The following is a 22,724-nucleotide window of genomic DNA, read 5'->3' on the forward strand; positions in this document are numbered from 1 at the left end:
GTCATTTGGAGACAGAAGCATGGTGGTGCGGACCCATCCACACAGGAGGACACTATTTATGCTTGCCCGCGGTGGAAGTGATGCGTACAATGTGGTGTTTCCTAGGCTGTGAGGCTCAGGGAGATTCACTAGATTGCCATCTTCAAAGTATGTGTTTAGTGCCCTCTGGAGGTAAGGAATGTCACTCATGTCTGGGTTCAGGCAAAGGGCGTCAAAGATCTGTGACTGCCCTTCATGGACGTTGCCAAAGCGGGTACGGGGTGTTCAGAAGTATGTCCCGTAGCTTTGGTGAGCTCCAGCTGTGTGTGTGGCGCCCGGTGATTCCATGGGCACCCTGGGCACTCTGTTCTGTATTGTCCCTCTGTGACTTCTGCTCCTACGTGGTAGGAAGCAGAGGATCACAGAATTTGCCAAATGAATTCCCCCTTAATGATAGGCTTATAATAAAAAATGATTGTGATTAAAATTTTAGGGTTGGACCCCTAATGGCAGCCAAAGGTTTCAAGTGTTTTGGTGTGCCTGATCTTTCCAAATGTCTTGACTGTAATGGACTTAACAGAACTTGTTGCCAGTAGTTTTACTGGGATTGTGCTGATTATTGGGTTAAATTTGTTGCTTTTTCTTTCTCTTTTATTTTTATTAAAATTTTTTTTAATGTTTATTTTTGAGAGAGAGAGAAAGAGAAAGAGAGACAGAGTGAACATGAGCAGGAGAGGGGCAGAGAGAGAGAAAGAGAGAGGGAGACACAGAATCTGAAGCAAGCTCCAGGCTCTGAGCTGTCAGCACAGAGACCGATGCGGGGCTCGAACTCACGAACCATGAGACCATGACCTAAGCCAAAGGTGGACACTTAACTAACTAAGCCATCCAGGCACCCTGATTTTTCTTTCTAGTAAAGTCTGTAGCCCATTAAATCATATCTGATTATTTAAACAAAATTTTGTGGGCTTGGATAGGTCTGTCTTCCACCCTCCCTCCCTCTCTTTCTTCCCCATCCCCCACCCCAATCTAAATCAAGGGTTACTTGTTTGTTTTAAGACAATGGCAAATAGCTTAAGTAAGCAATTTGACAAGCCGGTAATATCCCTAGTGTAAATGTGTACTCTTAATGATATGACTGTATAATTTTTTAATAAACATAATGGGAACATGATACGCAATACATGGTAAATAACAACCGAGATAATTGTCACCATAATGAGAATGATTCTAACAAGATCCAACAGTACACTTGGATTCAAAATCAAACCTGTGTATAGTTACAATTGGGATGTGTTGGCTGCTGTAAAAACAGTACACTTTATCGTTATCCCTCAGCACACTCGCTCCATGATTTTGTTGGTACGTTCATTTACCGGCCACACATGGAAATTAAAGCCTAGATTTTTGGGGGGATATTTTTGAATAACTATAACTTTTTTTCTTCCCAAGAATCTTAGAATTGAAAGGTGACCAAGAAGAAACCTGTCACTTTGTTTCGCACACATATGAATTTACTCTAAAATACTGGAGCAAGTATGTATTTAAGATCATTGTGGAATTACTTCAAATTCTGAGTGTTACATAAATAAAAATAATTCTCTGATATTTCTTTGGGCCTACCAAAAGAAAAATGACATTGTCAGTTTCCCGAGAAAAGCACAGATCTCATTAATGGCACACTTCAGTGTTGTCACAAATTCCCTGTGAGGATCGCAGATGGTGAGGATACTCTAAGGTCCTATTCAGGTCAAGAAGGCCCAGAAAGGATGTTAACAAAACATATAGTTCATGTGGCACCTGAGTGGCTCAGTCAGTTGAGTGTCTGACTTTAGCTCAGGTCATGATCTTCTGGTTCATGGTTTCGAGCCCCATGTCGGGCTCTGTGCTGACAGCTCAGAGCCTAGAGCCCACTTCGGATTCTGTGTCTCCCTCTCTCTGTCCCTCCCCTGCTCACATTTTGTCAACAACAACAACAACAACAACAAAAAACATGTAGTTTGAACAAGACACCCAGGGGTTCCGGTTTACCGTGCTTATTGTGGGGATATCACCCAAGTAGTCTCAAAAACATGAGTTAGTAATATCCCTTGGAAGCTCAAAAGCAATTTTCCCCTGTCAGTAGCTTTCTGACATTTCATTAGTTCACCACATCCTGAAAATAGATATGTGGCTCCCAGTGTTTTTTTTTTTTTCCAAACCAAAGAATAGTATTAAGAAACAATATTCCTAAAATACAGTCACAGCTGCATACATATGTCTCAAGTCACTTTCCTAGGTCCAGAGACAATCACGCCTGTGTATAGACTAATTCTACACCACATTCTCTAGTATTATGGAAAGCCAGTCCCTTGGAGAACTTCTTCAGTGTACTTACTAAGTGATACCAGGTTTCCAGGCATTCTCTCTCAATGATAACAACAGTAATAGCTAATATTTATTGAGGACTGTGCTAACGTGCTTGGCAATTTCCTATGATGTGATGACTGCTTCTGGCCCGATTGTACACACAGGTGAAAGAAACTGAGCCACAGGCTTGCCCACAGTTAGAGATCTAGTAAGTGAGAAAGTGTGTCCTCACACCCCATTCTCTGTGACACAGAATCTGGGCTCTTTACCTCTCAGCGCCAGCTTGCCTCAGAACCAGAACTATTCAATCTGCTCAAGCAATCAGTGCTTTCAGAGAGGGGCATGAGGAGATTATAAAGACTGTCTTTATACACACTCACTTTCCAGCATCCTTAGCCTTTTGGATTGCTCAAGGAGAGAAAGTTGCCAGAAAAATACACACACAACTCTCCTCTTTGTCAGCAAAAAGCAGGGCCCCTAGAGAACTCTGCCAAAGGGAAGCGGAAGACCATAAGATTATCCTTGCCGGACTATGAGTGATGGGTTAGCCAACAAAGACAGAAAGAAGTACTGTGCTTGGCAAGCAATGTCTATAAAGGCCAGTCTTTTCTCACAAATCTGAGGAGCAACAGAAATGACAAGAAAGGGGAAAGGCAGGAGGGAGAAAAGCAGAGGGAGGGAAATTGGAGGCTGCATCAGTAGTCACGGCGTCGGCCCTGCTGGCTGTTTTTAGAAGCAGTGACATACAATCCACTGGCAACAGCAGAGAAACAAATCGCTCGAGACAGAAGACAGAACAGCTTTCCTGCCGTGGGGGACAGCCAGCCACCTGTCTCCTGGTTCTGTGGCCCTATGGGATCAGGGGCAGGGAACACCGCCCAGGGCAGGGTGGAATGCGAGCAGGCAGCTGCTGCTGCTCAGTGTCCCCGGGCACACCGCTGTGCCCTGCTGGGGCAGGTCACCAGGTTCCTCTGCAGTCCCTCCATTAACTGATTTTCGCACAGTCCCCTACAGCAGAGGCAGCACTGAGCAGAGGCACCTGGGGGGGCTTTCACGCCCCTCTGCTACCGTTTGACATGGAGAAGTGATGCTTTCTCAATCCTTGATTCCCTTTTCTTTCCAGGTCACTGCCCTTTTGTCTCTCCCACGCAGAAAACCTGGAGTTGCGGCTACAGTCACTATGTGGTTTATCACAAATGGTTCACTGCGTTCTGCTTAAAGATACCAAGAAAGTGTCTGAAATGTCTTAAAAAAGAGATTTCCACTGAGAACAAGTTAAAATCTGGTGGCTACCTACTAAAACGGTTGGTCTACTATTTAGAGAGAAAATCCAGCTGTCCAGCTCATTTCCTGAAGATAGCTGTGGTTTTATTTTAGGTGGCTCTAGGTGGTTCAAGTGGTATTCTGAGTTCCACCATAATAATAAAAGTTCTGGGTTTCTGAAGAGTGTTACATGAAGGGCAATAGCAACAATCATTTAGTAATGTCAGAGCAGGTGACGGAATCAGGTTTGAGTGCATTCTAAGATGAACCTAAGAGGGTTTTCCAGTAAGAGCCACCACCAAGAAACAGCAATGGCATCTCTGGAAGCAGGGCTATAATTGCCAGCCTCGCTTCACTGTCTAAGCCAACAGGCTGAGGCTCTCTGAACATTAGAGCCCTGTGCACTTTTCTTTCCAAACTCCTTCCTGGTTCAGATTTAACTTCAAGGCACACAATTTTCTTTATCAAGGAATCTACAGTACCTCTCCTTGATAAGATTGCACTGCTGCTCCCTCATCAGGAACATGTGGAGAGACATGGCCCTGATACAGCACCCAGGAAGTCAGGCCAGCAGACTTCATCACAGGGCAGAGCCCTCAAGGGCTCTTTCTGGACTTTGTTACCCCAGCTCTGTCGCCTGCCTGATTGAGTTCCACAGGCCCTCTCAGAGTGACACCTGGGCAAGCCACAAAGGCAGGGGAGAAAGGTTTATATTCCAGCCACATTATTGCTCTGACTTTGGGGCAGGAAGAAGCAGGTGTGTGGCTCTAAATGTTTTGCAGCAGGTGGGCAGCGGAGGAGGGAGCCTCTTAGAGGAGGAAGCTGGAGTTGGGGTTTTCTTACTTTTGGAGAAAACTGTTAAGCTTCCCTGGGGAGAGGTTGTTCTTTATCTTGTTGCCTGTCTCCCTGCCTTCTGGCTGAGCCCCCTGGGGCTCCGGGTCCTGGTGTGTGGCTGGGACATAAAGTTGGAAGGTTGGTGACTGCTGCTCAGGGCTCAGCATTGCAGTCTTGCTGCGGGTCTTGCCCAGGTCTCATGCCCTAGTTGGCAACTAGTTTATTGCCTTGTTTCTGGTACCCATGAAATGGGTGCTGGCCCTGTTTGATGAAGCTTCCCTGCCACTAAGCTTGAGCCCCAAATCTTGCAAGCTGTGCTCTCTTATTTCTTCATTTCTCCCTTGGTTTTCCTACTGGAATCCCATTAGTTTAACAATGGGGCCTTCCCCTATTCTTCAGGGACTATAGCCTGTTCCCAACCTGCTGGGGTATCTGAGGCTCACAGGGCCATTCATGAGCTCCCGTGAGGTTGTATCCATTGCCTGCTGCCCACATCATGAGCTCCCTGAAGTTGGCTGCCTAACCCCAACAAAGGGCCTGTGGTCAGACCTTACCTCTCCCTCTACCCTAATGTCAGGCCAACATTGTGCACCTCATATCCTCTACCCACTGGTAGTTACCCTGGGGCTTACTGGCCATGCATGTGGACCTCTGCTGACTGCCTACTTCTGGGCTCCCTCCTGCAGGGTTGTTCCCATGTCTCCAGCCTGCTCTCACATCTTGTTGCCCTGCTCCAGTGAGGGAGTGGATGGGGTATCAGATGTCTCCAGGAGGACCAATCCTTTTGCCAATAGGGCCCACATTCATAATCAATCAACTCCACTGTGCGATGACAAAAGTCTGTGTAGCCGTCCCGTCACACAGTTCACTTCAGAAGTTAAGAAAAACCTTGTTTGTCTTCTGGAAAGCATGGTTTCCATTCCCATTTCAAAAATACCTTTTGCCTCTGTATGGCCATTCTGGCCACCTTGTCTAAAACTTCAACCCCCTTTCCTAGGACTTCCATCCCCTAATCCTTATTATTTTTCTTAGCTTTTTTTTTTTTTTTTAACTAAATACTGCGTATTTTACTTACTTATCTTGCTTACTGTTTATCCCTTCTGGTGCAAAATAAGCCTCATGAGGGCAGTGATTTTTATTTATTTAATTGTGCCTACACTCAGAGCAATTCTTGGCCCAGGGGAGTCACTCAATAAATATCACTGAGGTAAATGAGGGAGTTTGTGGGGAATGAAGGGATGCTTGCTCCTTGCTCTCCAGGCCACTGGCCACCAAGACTGTGGGCATCTGGCCCACCCGTCTAGCCTGTCCATCCCGGCCCTGGGAGCCTGTCTCCTTGGCTTTCTCCTCTCCCCATGGAGCAGCACTCACCTTCAGCTTGTGCTCATGCTCCTTGTTGACACGTGCGAGCAGCTGGGCTTTCCTTCTGTTGAGGGCATCAATGAGGGCATCACACTGGGCCACCAGGCAAGCCTCGAACTCCACACTGTTCTCCTGCATGAGAAAGCACATCTCTCAGCCGCAAAGCACCCGGTCTCCTTGGGCTGCAGGAGAAGACAGAGCTCCCCTGACCATTTGTGGGGTGCAAATCCCTGCTGAAGGAGATGAAAAGGAACTCTGTCCACAATGCACATTTCATGTTGTTTCAATACCTGGATACATTTCATTCTACAGTGATAGTGTTCACTTTAAATTGAAAAGGATAAATATTACTTAATAAATTTATCAAAAGGAAATCATACCCACAGTTTACATTATATTGTATAAAATAAAGCTTCAGTTTGTGGAGTTGAACATGAATCTTTCTGAGGGCTGGCGGATGTCTGCTTATGTATGGTGGAAGGTGGCATTCAGAGAGGCTGGCTGCCTGAGCAGGTGGGGTATTGTAGAGGCATGAGAGCTAAAGAATCATTAAATTCAAGAGAAGAGGGAAGAAAGAGGACAGAAGTGGTCTTCAATATTAATCAATAATCCAATGATAATAGAACTTTACAAGAATAATCATGGGCAAAAGTACTTGCTGCTTTCATTAAGGAAAGCAAATAGTTAATGTACATAGACAGTCAAGAACAATTGGCTTGACTTCTACCCAGCCCTAAAAGTCAAGCCACGAACCAATAGCTTGTGAGGGAACACTAACCATGTTCTAAATGAATTATAGCTTCTCTGTGATGTTTACATTGAATGTTGGATCTAACTATTTTCTTGATTTAAATCTGTACATGCTATAGCATTTCTTTCAAGCAATTCTCTCCCTAAATCATAAGCATTCATTATGATAGTCCTTTCAGTAAATCACATATGTAATTTTGATTGTCAAGTGATAATCTGAAAGACAGTTATAATTTATAGCAAATGAAAGATGAATACTCACACATACATGAATAGCATTGAAAAAATAGCACCCAACTGAGTCAACTGTAAGCTCTAGGGGGCTGGCAAGGAAGGAACAGCTTAGCCTATCAAATTTTAATTTATTCTCTAAGTCATAAAGAACTATGTCTCTTAATATAAGGATCTACTGATAGGCATTTGAGAACTTTTTAAATGCAAGATCTTCTTCATGTAATGTGTTATATTAGTAATTGCTTGACTAGTGCCTTCTACATGCTAAATTTTGGCTTTCCTGGCAATTGTTTTTGAGTACTCAGAGAAGTCCTCTGGAAAATGTTATTTAAGAGGGCTCTATGTCCCACACAGGGTAATATTGGGAGGATGAGGGCAGCCCTCTTGCAGTTTCTGATTTAGAGCAGAAGGAAAGCTTTGCTCTGATGAAGAGGTGGGGTGCAGGGCAAAAGCAAAGAAGGGACTGACCGATCACCTCTGTTGTTCTGGAAAACAGAAGAAAGTGTACAACTGTTAGATTGTCAGGGGATCAAAAGTTTTAACATGAACATGCGTGGAAAAAAGAGTGAGGAAATCAATATAAGATGCTTTGAAAGCCTGGCTTACCTTTAAAAAGACCATTCTACTTTGACATGGGTTAAATATTAACTAGGAAAGCCAATTTACTGGAGGCCAGAGTGAAGGTTATTTCTGTGAGGCAAACCTCAAAACATAAGAACAGTAAACAGTGTAGATGTTCACTAGCTAAGCATCTCATGCAGTTTATGGTTTCTCCCTTTAGCAATAGTGGAGAGCTCATGAGCTCTCAAATGCTGGCTGATCTTTGGGTCATTGTGTCCAAACAAAGCAATCTGAAATTATAGTTACCAGGGGGGTCATGGTTGGAAAACACTTAAGTATCTAAGTAGAGAAGAAGCATTACTATGGGCAGGAAGGAAGGAAAGAGTGAAGGAAGGAAGGAAGGAAGGAAGGAAGGAAGGAAGGAAGGAAGGAAGGAAGGAAGGAAGGAAGGAAGGAAGGAAAGGCAGGAGGGAAGGAAAGGAAGGGAGGGAGGAAGGAAGGAAGGAAAAAAGAGAAAATGTGACCTGTTTGTTATCATCAGATAAGATATAATTATTGCAAGGTGTTTTGGGAACCTGAAGAGTTTTAAAAACTCAACAATAATGACTCTGAATTCACAAAGAGGCCTCTTTCTAAATACGCAGTAGTGGAGAATTAGGACCCTAGTGCCAAAGGTAGCAACTATTTGGAAAACTAGGTTGTGTTGCTGGCTTGTTGGCAAAACACAACCACCTCGAGAAGGGGTGTGTTTGAAGTTGGCCTGTATGTGTGTTTGTATTAGAAGGGACAGAGCAGAAGAGAATAATTGGAATTTCTCCACAACACATTAAGGTAGAAGAAACAAACTCCCTGCTACACAGCTACATCTTAACCCACGGAGTTTGCTTTCTGTCTCAGGTGCTGGCAATACCTGGATCTGTTGGACCATGTTGCGGAGCTGCACCAGAAACTCCTTGGCTTCTTTGGCCCTGTCTGACAGTCCATTCAGCGCCTGGGAGAGCTGGCTCTGCAAAGATAAAGAAGGAAGCCAGGGAGCTGTAACCACAGGAAGTAGCAACAAGGTCTTACGGTGTTGTTTTGATCCAAGACCCAAGAGTTCTCAAGCCCCTCAGATTCCTCTTCTCAGAGCTTGGGGCAGTTAGCCAACATCTGTATATGAGGATTCTGGTACTAATGGCATCCAGGCACCTTCCACAGGCTCCTGAGAAGTTTCTCCTCTGAAGCAGTGAAAGCTCCTGGTCATTGCAAAGGCCCTCACCAGCTGATACCTGCCTGGAAATTCCACATCTCATGAATTAGTTAATTAATTCAGCAATAATTTATTTAACTTAAAATTAAAAGCTAAAGTGAGTCAGGAGATATGATGATTATCAAAATTATTTAGGCCAAAGTGCTATTGGTCTGGCGTTGGGGCAGGAAGAATACAGTCAAGAACAGGATGAAGGAAGGAAGGAAGGGTTAGAGCACTGGTATGATGCTCTGGGGCTACTTCAGTGTAATGGCACATACAAAACCCACAACCACATTTTTTTCATCAAGGTCACCTTCCTTCTCCCAAATACAGCCCTGTTGCCCTAACTCCTGTCCATTCCTCAACCAAGGAAGACTCTCATCCTACTTTTCCACACTGTCCTGTCCATCTGGAATGCAGTTCTGCTGGGGGCCATGTGTCCAGGTAAACACTGGCTTTCCCAGCCTCCCTGTCTGCTGGGGTGGCCATGGGACATACTACTAATTGATGAGACTCAAGTGGAAGATGGCTGGGGGTGAGGAGGGGTCTGAGAAAGCTCTTGCTTTTCTGCTAACATGAGACCAATGTGGCTGGTACAGCCTCTGCCTTTTTGTTCCTGACTTTATGGCAGATGTCTTATGACTCTCACTGAGAAGGCCAACATGGTAAGGAGGAGGGGTGGAAGAAGAAAGAGCCTGGCTCCATTGGCATCATTGAGCAGCTGAACAACAGTTGAGTCTCCTACCACTAGGCTTCTTGTTTGTGGGGAAAATTAACTCCTTAAGTTCCTGTTTGGGATTTTCCATTACTTTCAGCATTGTACTTAATGCAAAATTCCTTCTGCTATATCCTTTCATCTCACCTGTAGATTATAGAGACAAACTCCTTTCCCACAACACCTTCTTTAAAGATTAAAGCCCACTCTCCTTACCAACACAAAGCTTCATCCCTCTCTCCTCTCAGTAAAAGGGCAGAATCTTAAAATTGTATCTCTTGGTCTAATGAATGTTTCTCTTTCTTTTTTCTCTTCAATCCAGTACAGTTAACATACAGTGTTATATTAGTTTCAGGTGTGCAATATAGTGATTCAACAGTTCTATACATTACTCAGTGCTCATCAAGTGTACTCATAAGTGTACTTTTAATCTCTTTCACCTTACCATATGATCCAATAATTCCACTACTGGGTATTTACCCAATGAATACAAAAATACTAATTTGAAAGATATCTGTACCCCTATGTCTACTGCATTATTGAAAATAACCAAGATATGGAAGCACCCCAAGTGTCCATTGATAGATGAATGGATAAAGAGGATATATAGGAGATATATCTATATCTATATCTATATCTATATCTATATCTATATCTATATCTAGATATATAGAAGATATATACACGATGGAATATTACTCAGCCATAAAGAAGAATGAAATCTTGCCATTTGCAAGAATGTGGATAGATCTACAGAGTATAATGCTAAGTGAATGTTCTTTTTATATCTGCCTTATTAAATACAAAGTTAGGCACTGGATCTCTTTAAAAATATGCATGTCAAATGCTTGATAGAAATAATGTGGGGAGATAGAAAGAACATAGGCTTTAGAAGGGTTCAAATTCTGGCTCTGTCCCTTACTAAATGTGACCTTGAGAAAGTTACCTCTGCCTGAGTTATTCCAAAGCAAACAATGGGAAGCATAATAATATTTTGTAGTTGGGTTATTGTGAGGGTTTAGTGCACTCACCAATAGGAAAGCTCCTGCTAGTAAGGGTAATGGTTAAGGGAACTAATCCAAATTCATAAATTCTGCCAGTCAGTGGCTTTTCAAACTTTACACATGATTTTACCTCATCCATAAAATGAGAAGAATATTACTCTTCTCGGGTGTTATGGGCATTGCATGAGATATTAGATTAAAGCTCAGAACCTCTCTGGTGCATGCTGCGTGATTAATCAACATTGGCTGTTATTCATCTTCTTCCTTCCTGCTCACGAACACCTGCAGACTGACTGGGGAGAGTCACAGGGCAGATTCCTGGAATGGGCTCTGCTCATCCCTTGTACTTTGATTTATGTACTCAGACTCTGGGATGCTAGACCAACACAGCTGAGGAAGAAAAAGCACAAAGTGAGCTTGCAGTGCTGGAAGGGCTGCTCAATTATTTATTACTAGTCCCAACTGCACCTATAATTTGGGGTGAAAGTTTTCTCCTCAAGAACTTTTTCCAAGAGCCGAGGGGATGAGGGAGAGTAGTAGGGTCTCATTTAGAAGAGCAGGCAATAAAATGGGAGAGCCATATTCTAAAGGAGACATTTTTCATTGTTACTTTAAACTCACTTCCCTTCTTCTGAATGAGCAAAAGTTTGCTGGTTACCAGTTTTCTTCCCTCTTTTTAAAAATTTTTTAATGTTTTTATTTATTTTTGAGAGAGAGAGGGAGACAGAGCAGGGGTGTGGGGAGGGCAGAGAGAGAGGGAGACACAGAATCTGAAGCAGGCTCCAGGCTCTGAGCTGTCAGCACAGAGCCTGACATGGGGCTCAAACTCACAAACCACAATGTCATGACCCGAGCCAAAGTAGGACACTTAACCGACTGAGCTACCCAGGCACCCCATCTTCCCCCTTTTATGATAACCTATGCCTTAGTAACCACATTTGTATGTTGGAGTACAGAAGCCAAGTTCACTCATTTATACAGAACAGATGCGACCTGATTTGTTGTATCCCAGGCTTGCAATTAATTATACAATGTAAGCTAGATCTGACACCCATAAAAAATTGTTGACCAGGTACTGCTATCTACTTAGAAAAAAATTATTCCGTAGTATACAAAGAGTGCTGGCCTCATCCACTCCCAGGTTTTGATATGGCAAAGCAATAAGTCAACTGGAAAAATCAATTCGTTTGCAGATTACCTTTCTTTGTGTCTATATTCAGTCCCAAGAATGCCTTCTACCTGGCTAACGATGGTTCTGGTATTTGATAAACAATTGCATTGTAAGATAAAGATCTAAAAACCTTTCTCTTAAGCTTTGCCAACTTGTAGAAATTTGAGCAGGAAACAATGAAAAACCCTGGAAACTATTTATCATTAGAAAATGCTCTTATTATAAGGATTTATGTGTGCGTCGCTTTTATAGGATAGTTCTTTGATCACATTTATAAGCTAAATCTGATGTAGAAGAACATTATTATTGATTGATTTTGTTTCCCAGATGCATTTAAATTCCTGCTCTGGGCTAACAGAAATGTTCTGTATTCAGGACCACAGAGCAGCCTTGTAAATTTATACCAGAACACCAAAGATGCAAATATTTAGTGTGTGTTTTCGTTACAGCCTCCCTGGCTGTATATGTAGCCGTTAGAAGCGGTTTTTAATGCCTAAGAAATGACATTCTGATTTCCTGGATATTTGTTTTCCAATTTTCTGAAAAGGTGTCACGTTCAGAAAGTGAATGAGAGTGGGGAAATGATGTAGCCGTGGAGGCACTGACAAATTTCCAGGCAAGATCTCAGAGCGTGCTCTGAATAACCAAGATCTCCCAGAAAGAAGGCAAGTTGCTCAGAGCTTGAAGGAGAGGAACAAAGCACTCCGCCTCCTCCTTCCTTCTTCTGCTGCTTTGTCCCTCCAACTTCCACACAGATTCCCTACACCTTCCAAAGGAGTGGAGGTTATAAGGGGTCAGAAGCTCAACCTGGAAGCCCCGGGGGGAGGACAGTTCACAACCTATTATTACTTAGGCTCAGCAAACCAGTATGGGATTCAGTTCATCCTGACCAACTCCTCACTTGCCCGAGCATCTGCCCAGCTGCCAAGGCACACCCACGCAGAGGAGGGTGCCCTGCCATGAACATGATTCACGTGTCACTTCCTCCCTCAGTTTACTATGAATATTGGATGGAGACAATGGGGACAAATGAAAGGAAGCTTCCTAGCTGTCTGCAATCTGAAGTTACGGGTATGGGATGGGTCAAAAGGGTCAACCAAAGAATTAGTACAAAATAGATGAGGTGACAAACCAGCAACAGTGGCTTGATGGCCCCTGTGACCCTGTCACAGTGCACACCTTCCCAGGTACGAGGGTCAACACAAAATGCAGGAGCAAAGTGATGATTGATGCCATGTGATTCTAAAGTAAGGCCCCTCGGAGAATAACAATTTTTTTCTGGAAGAAATACTGTTTTTTTTTAAGTCTTACTACATTATTGACATTATATAATTAAAAAGCAAAGGCAAGAAATTCTAATAGTTATGATATATTGATTGTTTCTTATTATCAAGGAACTGATGGGTGCTTTTAATGTGTATCCTATTTAATCCCAGTCACCACCCTGCAATTTTGCAGTCTCAGAGAGGACACACATGAGTTTAGGTTTTATTTATCTATTTTTTTAGTGTTTATTTATTTTGAGAAAGAGAGAGAGAGTGGGGGGCAAGCAGGGAAGGGGCAGAGAGGAGAGAGAGAATCCCAAGCAGGTTCCTTGCTGTCAGGAAGGAGCTGGACATGGGGCTCGATCTCACGAACCGTGAGATCATGACCTGAGCTGAAACCAAGAATCAGATGCTTAACCAACTAAGCCAGCCAGGCTCCCTGAGTTTAGGCTTTACAACTTACATACAAAAGAGTAGGAACACAAAGCCTAGTTGTCTGACTCTAAAGTTGTCCTCTTTGCTTCAGCCACCCAAAGAAGAGAAGTCTTCTCTCACTCATGCAGGAAGAATAAAAACAACCTGCAGTGAAAGCATGTGAAACCAAAGAAGGTGATTTGGTGGGGGGATTATGATTGATTATGAGGGAATTTGATTATACTTAGCAATCAGATAAGATGTGAACATGACCTGTAAGCTCTATGGAGGACAGAAGGGAGGAAGACCTTACACACCTATAATCTAACACACTGTTCCATATTATCCCATTTCTGTTTCTCAGTGCTAGATCTGGACACACAAGTACACAAATATCCACACCAAAAGCTAATGCATAATGCCATTTACCTCCTTTTTGATAACAATTTAAATCCAAACATTCTGTTTTCGTCATTCTTTAAAGCATAAACATGGACCAGAAATGCTGTTATTTCACCAGAGAGCAGCAACTGAATGAGATAGGGCAATGGGAATTAATCTGGCAGTGGGGTTAAGAGGATAGACTTTACAGTCAGATGGACTTGGCTTTAAATCCTAGCCTTTTACTAGCTGTGTGACCATGGACATATCACCTAACTGTAGTGGATATTGTGGTGCTCTGCCCAGATTCCCTTCTAAAGGCTGGTGTGTTCTTCTTCCAGCTGCTGGGAATATCACTGTTGATAGATGGCACTAGGCGTTGTTCTTGCCTATGGAACTGCATTGCTCAGTGCTGTGCCCACATCCAGGGTGTCCCATGAATGACTGACTGGTCTCCTTGCCATGATCTGAGAACAACCCTGAAGGGCCATCCCAGCTCTAGAACTCCCTTCAGACTTGGCTGAGGCCACTGCAGGTCAGGTTCATCCTCTGCTCAACCCTGGCCTTCTCATTTCCTCACAGGTGGACCTACTGAAACCCTGAGCAGCTAACTATCCCTTCACAACTCTCTGAGTCTGTGTCCAGGAGCCCCAATTTAAAACACTAAGCTTGCTAGGTTTCAGTTCCCCCACCTACAACATGGGGATAATAACAGTACCTGCGTCATAGGACTGTAGTGAGGATTACGTGAAATCATGTATTCAAAGTTCCTCTATACAACACCTGTGAGCATTGTGTAAGCATGTAATACTTATAAATAATTACTATTTTTATAATAAGAATTATGTTAAAATATACATGCATAAATCATTGGAACATTTTGTTATGCCACATGTCCCAGTTTGGGGTTTGGCCAACCACGATTAGTCAGACAGTGCCCTAGATTGTAGTATTGTTCACAACTATTTGCCCCCTCCTCATTTTTGCCATGAGACTTGCGGTGTCTCCTGTAGAGGGAGCATGTGTTCCTGCCCCATTCTTATTCTTGGCCACGTGATTTGCTTTAGGTTAAAGAAACGTTGTGATTTTCTGCCAGCTCCTTTGCTCTTCTTGTCACACAAATTCAATGGCGTGTGGATAAACTGGCTCTCAAAAAACACATTCTGATTTATAATGTTTGCTAATTTCAAAGGTGTTAATACATAGTTGGTTTTAGGCTACCAACACGACATTATTGAATGTGGAGTTAGAAGAGGTGTGTGTACTATCAACTCTTTGGAGCAGTGTGCAGGTACAACGAGGTACCTGCATACCTGCTACCACTGGGTGTGTCCCACACAGTGGCTGTGGGCTTCAGAAAGAAGACATATGGAACAGAACTTCAGACTACCTCCTACGATAGAATATGAGCAAGGAATAAACCTTTGCCTCTGAGATTTTAGGGGTTGTTTGTTACTGTAGCAAAACTGACTAATACAGATAGCAATGATAAACTTTTCCTTTGTGATTTGATTCAATCAATTTTCATGGAATTTGCTGTGGACCAGCCACAATGATTCATGCTAGGAAAACAATGATAAAGAAAATAAATACAATCCCTTCCCTCATGGAACCATCACTGTTCTGAAACCACCACCATTCTGAGCTTAACAATGTCCATTTAAAAGTTCTCTCTTATGGGCTCTCTATTGAAGCAGAAGAAGACTAGACTATTCTAACAACTAACAACAGAAATGTACCTTCTCCACCTCTCAGGGCAAATGAGAAGTAGCTGCTTTCCTCGCCAGGCATAGCCAGTTCTGGCTACAGTTTGAATTCCAGACATATACTCTGCACGGCCTTAATCCACCCAACTTAAAATATTTATCTGCCTTAGACAGGAAACTCTCAAGCTGGAGATGCAAATCAACATGGAGGGTTTCTTTCAGCGAACTAGATAGAAGAGCCACTTATCACCTTAAGGCACAGCAAAAAAAAAAAAAAAAAAAAAAAAAAAAAAAAAAAGAAAGAAAAGAAAAAGAAAACAACAACAACAACAAACAAAAACAAAACAAAACAAAACAACAAAAAACCTGTTGCTTTGCCCAAAGTTCATAGCTTCTTGGGGGAAAATCAATTTGCCATGTCTCTATGGCTTTTGCAGAGTGCTGGAAGCAATGAAAGAATTCATGTAGCAACTGTTGCCAGGGAAGGCATGAAACTTTAATAATGCAGCAAGCCTATAGGCTGCATGGTCAACATCACCCTGCCCAAGGCTCTGTCAGAGAGCATGCCTTTCTATGGATATTCAACACACATGATATGTGTGTTGTTAGGCAGTTACTAAGTATTTACAGCCAAGGATCAAAAATATGCCTTCCTTGGGCTAAGCCTTCGTGTAAATATTGGATTTTACATCCCAGAGATTGATGACTGGATAGATCTCCTTTGTACGTATGTTGCCTTTTCTCTGGGGAGAATTCTAGGGCACCTGTCAGCAGGCTCTGAGTCCTTTCCCAGAAAGCTGTTTTCTTTGTGGATCCCTCTGGCTGCCTGAATGTCCACACCGGTCTGCCATGCCCTTCCCGGTGGTATAGCATTCTGCATTGTCTGATACTACTGGGGAACAGTTTGAAGATAAGCAAAACAGATTTGAAAACAATAAAATTTTAGTTCTCTATAGTTTTTAAGTGTCCCAGAGGGAAACTTTCATTCTTCAAATGAAGGTTTTTCTCTAAACAATTAAAAAACATGTTCTTAGAAACATATATGATGAAGTGAAAAAAATCACTGAACTATTTTTTTATATAGAAATGCTTTCATTGTGTTCTTTCAGAGACACAAGTGGTAAGTGCCAAAGCTGATGACCATTATTTGTTCCTCATGTTTCTAGTGGTGAGAACTAAGTAACTACTAGTAGGAGCAAGACGTTTTTGTTTCAAGAAATAACTCCCCACCCCGCCCCCCAACCCACCCCATGTTTCAAAACCAAACATGCTCCTCTCAGAAAAATCAGAAAATAAAAGACTCAAAAGAAGAAAAAAATTATGTCACCAGATACATTATTTTTTGAATTTATTTTTTAAATAAAGCTTATTTATTTTGAGAGAGAGAGCATGATCAGGGGAAGGACAGAGAGGAAGGAGAAAGAGAGAATCCCAAGAAGGCTGTGCACTGTCAGCACAGAGCCCAACTGGGGGCTCAAACTCAAACCATGAGATCATGACCTGAGCTGAAACCAAGAGCTGGACATCCTAGCACCCCACCAGATACATTATTAATAGCATTAATAATGAATCCTTGATGTTTATCCTTGGAGATCTTGTGTACATTGATAGGCAAATATGTATCCCTTTATATAATGTGTATGAACAAAATTGGAATAATGTCATATACCCATTTCTGTCTTGAAATCTGCTCTTTGCACTTGATATGATATAAATGTTTTCCCATCTGACTAAAAATATGCTACTTCCCCCTTTGTGATAGCTATCTAACACTTTGATAACATTTACTATGTGCCCAGCACTGCTTGTAATGCTTTGTACATATTAACTCACCTTTTACACACACACACACACACACACACACACATACACACACACAACAGCAAAGGTGGGTACTACTATTGTTCATAATTTTTGTAGGTGATAGAACTAAGCAAGGGAAGTTATGTGGTCCAAAATCATTAAGCAGGAGTGCATGGGTGGCTCAGTCAGTTAAGCATCCAACTTCAGCTCAGGTCATGATTTCACGGTTCACAAGTTTGAATCCCGCATCCAGCTCTGTACTGACAGCTCAGAGCCTGCAGCTTGTTTCAGATTGTGTCTTCCTCTCTCTCAGCCCCTCTCCCGCTTGCACTCTGTCTCTCTCTCTCTCTCTCTCTCTCTCAAAAATAAATAAACATTAAAAAAAACTGTTAAGGAGATGCTGTGACCAGAATCTAATCTGTTACCCACTAAACTATGACCACTAACCCAATGTATAGATGCATCCTAATTGATTTAACTAATTTCCTACTTTAGGACATTTAGTTTGCTTTCATCTTTTGCAAAGAATTTCTGACATGAATTTCATGAAGAAAATCCTTCAATACATTCTTGATTATTCTCATTTCCCGAAATGAAAATTCACATTTACTTATACTAAATGTTATCATGTTATCAAAATGTCCTTGAGTGGTCATTCAATTTACACTCCTGATAAAGCTGATGTGAGTGATACTTGCCTATATAACTCACTGAAAATATCATTTGGGGGCACCTGGGTGGCTTAGTTGGTTAAGTGTCCAACTCATGATTTCAACTCAGGTCTTGATCTCACAGTTTGTGAGTTCAAGCCACGCACCAGGCTCTGCACTGACAGTGTGGAGCCTGCTTGGAACTCTCTCACTCTCTCTCTCTCTCTCTCTCTGCTTCTTCCCTTGATCACGTACTCTCAATCTCTCTCAAATAAATAAATAAACTTTAAAAAACCCCACAAATATTATCATTTGTATTTGTTTTCATGATCAGATAGGCAATGAATGAAATCTTACTCCTAAAATTTGCATTTTAAAATTACAGGGTAGTGGTTTCAAAAGCTTCTTATTGATCTTTTCCTAGTTAAGGTGAAAGTTCCCACTGGTATTATTTGTAAAGCACTCATGAGAGGTCCTAGCCCATAGAGCCCTACTAGTAATGCATAAGTGTTTGTTCAGGAATTAGTTTCTTCCTACTGTTGATGACTATTGGTGAACAAGGCTGGCCTCAAAACACTTGTTTGCTTACCAAGAAAGCCTGAGGGACCAAAAACTGGAAAACAACTTGGAAAGTTTAGGTGGCCTTCCAGAGAAGTGAAAAGTTGTGGCTTAGTAGTTTTAGTAGAATTCGGTCAGAATGTCTGGTTCACAAAATCTCTACTCTTTAGAAGTTATACTCCTTATTTTGTGGACACATACATGTACACAAGAGCTTCTGTAAACATTAAATGGGTATAAAAGAAGAATATAGTCTTTGCTTCTAGGAGAGAATATATATATAATATAAAGATAATATGCACAATATAAACTTTTGTAACATGTTTGTAAGCATAATTAAACTTGTTAACTGGGTTATTCAGATACTCTATATTCTTGCTTGTTATTTGTCTCTTTGACCTACAATATTTTCAAATAAATATGTGATTAAATTTCCCACAAAGATTGTGCTTTGACTGTATTCTCCTTTATTTCTGGGAGTTTTTATCTTATATAATCTGTGGCTTTGCTGTCCTATATTCTTTGTACATTGATTGTACCTTTTAACATTAGACCACATCCGTCTATGTTTCACTTAGGTCTTTTGGCTTTGAACTTCATTTCATCTGATATTATTATATATACCCTCCTCTCTTTCTCTCTTTTGTATAAGCTTCCTCATCTTTTATTTTATTAAAAAAATTTTTTTAATGTTTATTTTTTTGAGAGAGAGAGACAGAGAGCAAGCAGGGGAGGGGCAGAAAGAGAGGAAGACACAGAATCAGAAGCAGGCTCCAGGCTCTGGGCTGTCAGCACGTGAGATCATGACCTGAGCTGAAGTTGGAAGCTTAACTGACTGAGCCACCCAGGTGCCCCCGTCATCTTTTATTTTAAAACTACATTTGTTTTTGACTCAATCTGATGCTTTTTCTTTTACCTTATCATAGGGAAATTTGGGCTATTTACATTTATTGTATTAATTGATATAGTTGGCTTTATTCCATTTTTATCATACATGTTTCTATTATCCATTTTCCTTTAAATTTTTTTTTGGCTTTATCACATTTCCTTCAATATCTTAAAGTACTCATCAGCTAATTTGGATATTTTACTGTTTTTCCATTTTGCAAGCTGTTACCTTCCCATGTTTCATCACATGTAAACCTACATTTGTCTATAACTAAGTCAAAATTAACTAGTAACTTTAATTCTCCTACCCCACTACATTCCCCCAAATGCTTCATTTAATGTTTAATAATCTCTTAGAAATTAAGAAATATCATTTTAAAGAACTCCTGGATCAAACAGAAAATTAAAACTGCATTTACAGATTCCTATATATTAATGAGGAGAATCAGTTTATGAAATATATTGCTTTATTTAATATGATGTTTTTGGGCTAGCTAGGCAACTCAAACACTTTACTACTGCTCCCTCTAGAAATACTGTTCTTAGATGGAAAATAAAAGAAATGGATCATAAAAGAAAGAGGTGGCTTTTTTGTACTTAAGTGCTTCTATCCAGGATGGCTCTGATTATTCTTAAGTTCTAAGGGTTCAAAATTTCAGAATATTTTTTAATGAAATCTCAGCTTACTTGAACTTACCTTAGGAAAGCTATATTTTTCAAAGGCATGGGGTTATTAGTAGGCTGGGAAATGTTAAACGCAATATCTGAATTTTAATTCTGACCTTAAGACCCGAGTACACCACTAATGCAGACATTAGCACAGATTCTTTATTTTTTTTTAATTTTTTTTTACGTTTATTTATTTTTGAGACAGAGAGAGACAGAGCATGAATGGGGGAGGGGCAGAGAGAGAGGGAGACACAGAATCGGAAGCAGGATCCAGGCTCCAAGCCATCAGCCCAGAGCCCGACGCGGGGCTCGAACTCACGGACCGCGAGATCGTTACCTGAGCTGAAGTCGCACGCTCAACCGACTGAGCCACCCAGGCGCCCCATAGCACAGATTCTTTAAAAACAAAGGGCACACGAGGAGACACCACTACACACCTACCAGACTGACAACACCGAGTTCTGGTGAGGACGGGGAGCCTCATACATTGAGAGTGGGAGTTAAAATGGCAAAAACCACTTGGGAAAACTGGCTCTTTCTAATAAAGTTAAATATATACCTACCCTACATGACAGCATATGTCCACAAAAGGCTTGGATACAATGTTCCTAGCTATTTTATTTATACTAGCCCCAAAGCTGGAAACAGTACAAATGTCTATTAGTGGTAATATGCATAAATAAATTGTGTCTATTCATACATTGGAATGAAAAAAATTGTGTATATTCATACAATGGGATACTATTTGGCAATAAAAAAGTACAAGCCAATTTATGCAAGACATAAATAAAATTTTAAAAATTATATTGAGTAAAAGAAGTCAGACACAAGAAAGTGCATATTATTTTTATGTAAATTTCAAGAATAGGCTATTTCAAGAACTAATCTATAATGATTGAAGTCAGGAAAAATGGGGAGAACTTGAAAGTAATGTAAAGAAATTCTCTGACGTGGAGATATGTTCTATATCTTGATTGGGGTGGTAATTATATATATGCATGCATGTATATGTATGTATGTAAATATAGACATGTACATATATATGTTAAAGTTTATTGAGCTGTCAATTTAAAATTTGTATACTTCATTGTAGACAATTTATGCTTTTTAAAAAATGGATATTTTTGATCCTGAATAGCCAAAGCAATCTTAAGAATGCACAAAGTTAGGGGGCGCCTGGGTGGCGCAGTCGGTTAAGCGTCCGACTTCAGCCAGGTCACGATCTCGCGGTCCGTGAGTTCGAGCCCCGCGTCGGGCTCTGGGCTGATGGCCCGGAGCCTGGAGCCTGTTTCCGATTCTGTGTCTCCCTCTCTCTCTGCCTCTCCCCCGTTCATGCTCTGTCTCTCTCTGTCCCAAAAATAAATAAAAAACGTTGAAAAAAAAAAAACTAAAAAAAAAAAAAAAAAAAAAAAAAAAAGAATGCACAAAGTTAGAGGCATCATGCTCCCTGATTTCAGACTATATTACACAGCTATAGTAATCAAAACAGTATGGTATTGGCATAAAAAGAGACACACAGATTAATGGAACAGAATAGAAAGCCCAGAAATAAATTCACACGTACATGGTCAAGTAATTTGCAACAAAGGAGCCAGGAATTTATAATGGAGAAAGGACAGTCTCTTCAAGAAATGGTGTTGAGAAAACTGGACTACTATTTTACACCATACACAAAAATGAACTCAAATGGATTAAAGACTTGAACATGAGACCTAAAACCATAAAACACCTAGAAGAAAACCTAGGTGGTAACCTCCTTGACATCATTTGTGGCAATGTTTTTTGGATTTGAGACCAAAAACAAAGGCAACAAAAAGCAAAAGTAGATGTGTGACTACATCAAACTAAAAAGCTTCTGCAAAGCAAAGAAAATCATCAGCAAAATGAAAAGGCAACCTGTTGAATGGGTTATATGAATATTTGCAATATGTGATATATGAATATTTGCAAATCATATACCTGATAAGGGGTTAATATCCAAAATATATAAAGAACAGATATAACTCAATAGCAAATTAACAAATTATCACATTAAAAATGGGCAGAGGATCTTAATAGGCATTTTTTCCCAGAAGATACAGAAGGCCCACAAGTACACAAAGAGAGCACTAATAATCAGGAAAATGCAACTCAAAACCACAATGAGATATCACCTCATACCTGATAGAATAGCTTTTTCAAAAAGACAACAAATAGCAAGTGTTGGTAAAGATGTGAAGAAAAGGGAATGCTTATGCAGTGTTGGTGGGAATATAAACTGGTTCAGCCAATGGAACATTCTAAGGGGGTTCCTCAAAAAATTAACAATAGAACTACAATATGATCCAGCAATTCCACTTCTGGGTATTTATCCAAAGAAAATGAAAACACTAACTTGAAGAAATATATGCACCCTCATGTTCATTGCAGCATTTATTACAACAGCCAAGATATGGAAACAACCTAAATGCCCGTTAGTAGATGAATGGATAAAGAAGATGTGAGATATATACTCAGCCACAAAAAAGAATGAAATCTTGCCATTTGAGACAATATGGATAGACCTCGAGGGAATTATGCTAAGTGAACTAAGTTGGAAAGAGACAGAGAAATACCATATGACCTTATTTATATGGTAGAATCTCAAACAAAACAAAGTAAAACAAAACAAAAAGACCCCCAAACTCATAGATACAGAGAACAGATTGGTGGTTGCCAGAGGGAGGGGGTAAGGGGTGGATGGAGGTGGTGGGTGAAATGGGTGAAGGGAGTCAAAACGTATAAACTCCCAGTTATAAAATAAATGAGTCATGGGGATGTAATGTATGCACAGCATGGTGACTATAGTTAATAATATTGCATTGCACATTTGAAAGTTGCTAAGAGTAAATATGAAAATTTCTCATCACAAGAAAAAAAATTTTGTAACTACGTGTGGTGATGGATGTTAACTAGACT

The 22,724-nt window shown here is 41.0% G+C and overlaps 1 protein-coding gene across 9 annotated transcripts in view; it reads right to left on the reverse strand.

Moving 5' to 3' along the window:
* TRIM9 (tripartite motif containing 9) overlaps nucleotides 1-22,724 on the reverse strand; it is a 111,072-nt gene that overhangs the window by 40,608 nt on the left and 47,740 nt on the right. For all 9 annotated transcript variants that reach the window (XM_058739035.1, XM_058739028.1, XM_058739036.1 and 6 more), the window contains exons 2-3: nucleotides 8,243-8,338; nucleotides 5,797-5,919 (exon numbers count right to left, since the gene is read on the reverse strand). In XM_058739035.1, the coding sequence (XP_058595018.1) occupies nucleotides 5,797-5,919; nucleotides 8,243-8,338 (219 nt within the window). The remainder of the gene's footprint in view (nucleotides 1-5,796; nucleotides 5,920-8,242; nucleotides 8,339-22,724) is intronic.

The sequence above is a fragment of the Neofelis nebulosa genome, chromosome 7 (assembly GCF_028018385.1).
Source record: "Neofelis nebulosa isolate mNeoNeb1 chromosome 7, mNeoNeb1.pri, whole genome shotgun sequence".
In the NCBI taxonomy this organism is placed as follows: domain Eukaryota; kingdom Metazoa; phylum Chordata; class Mammalia; order Carnivora; family Felidae; genus Neofelis; species Neofelis nebulosa.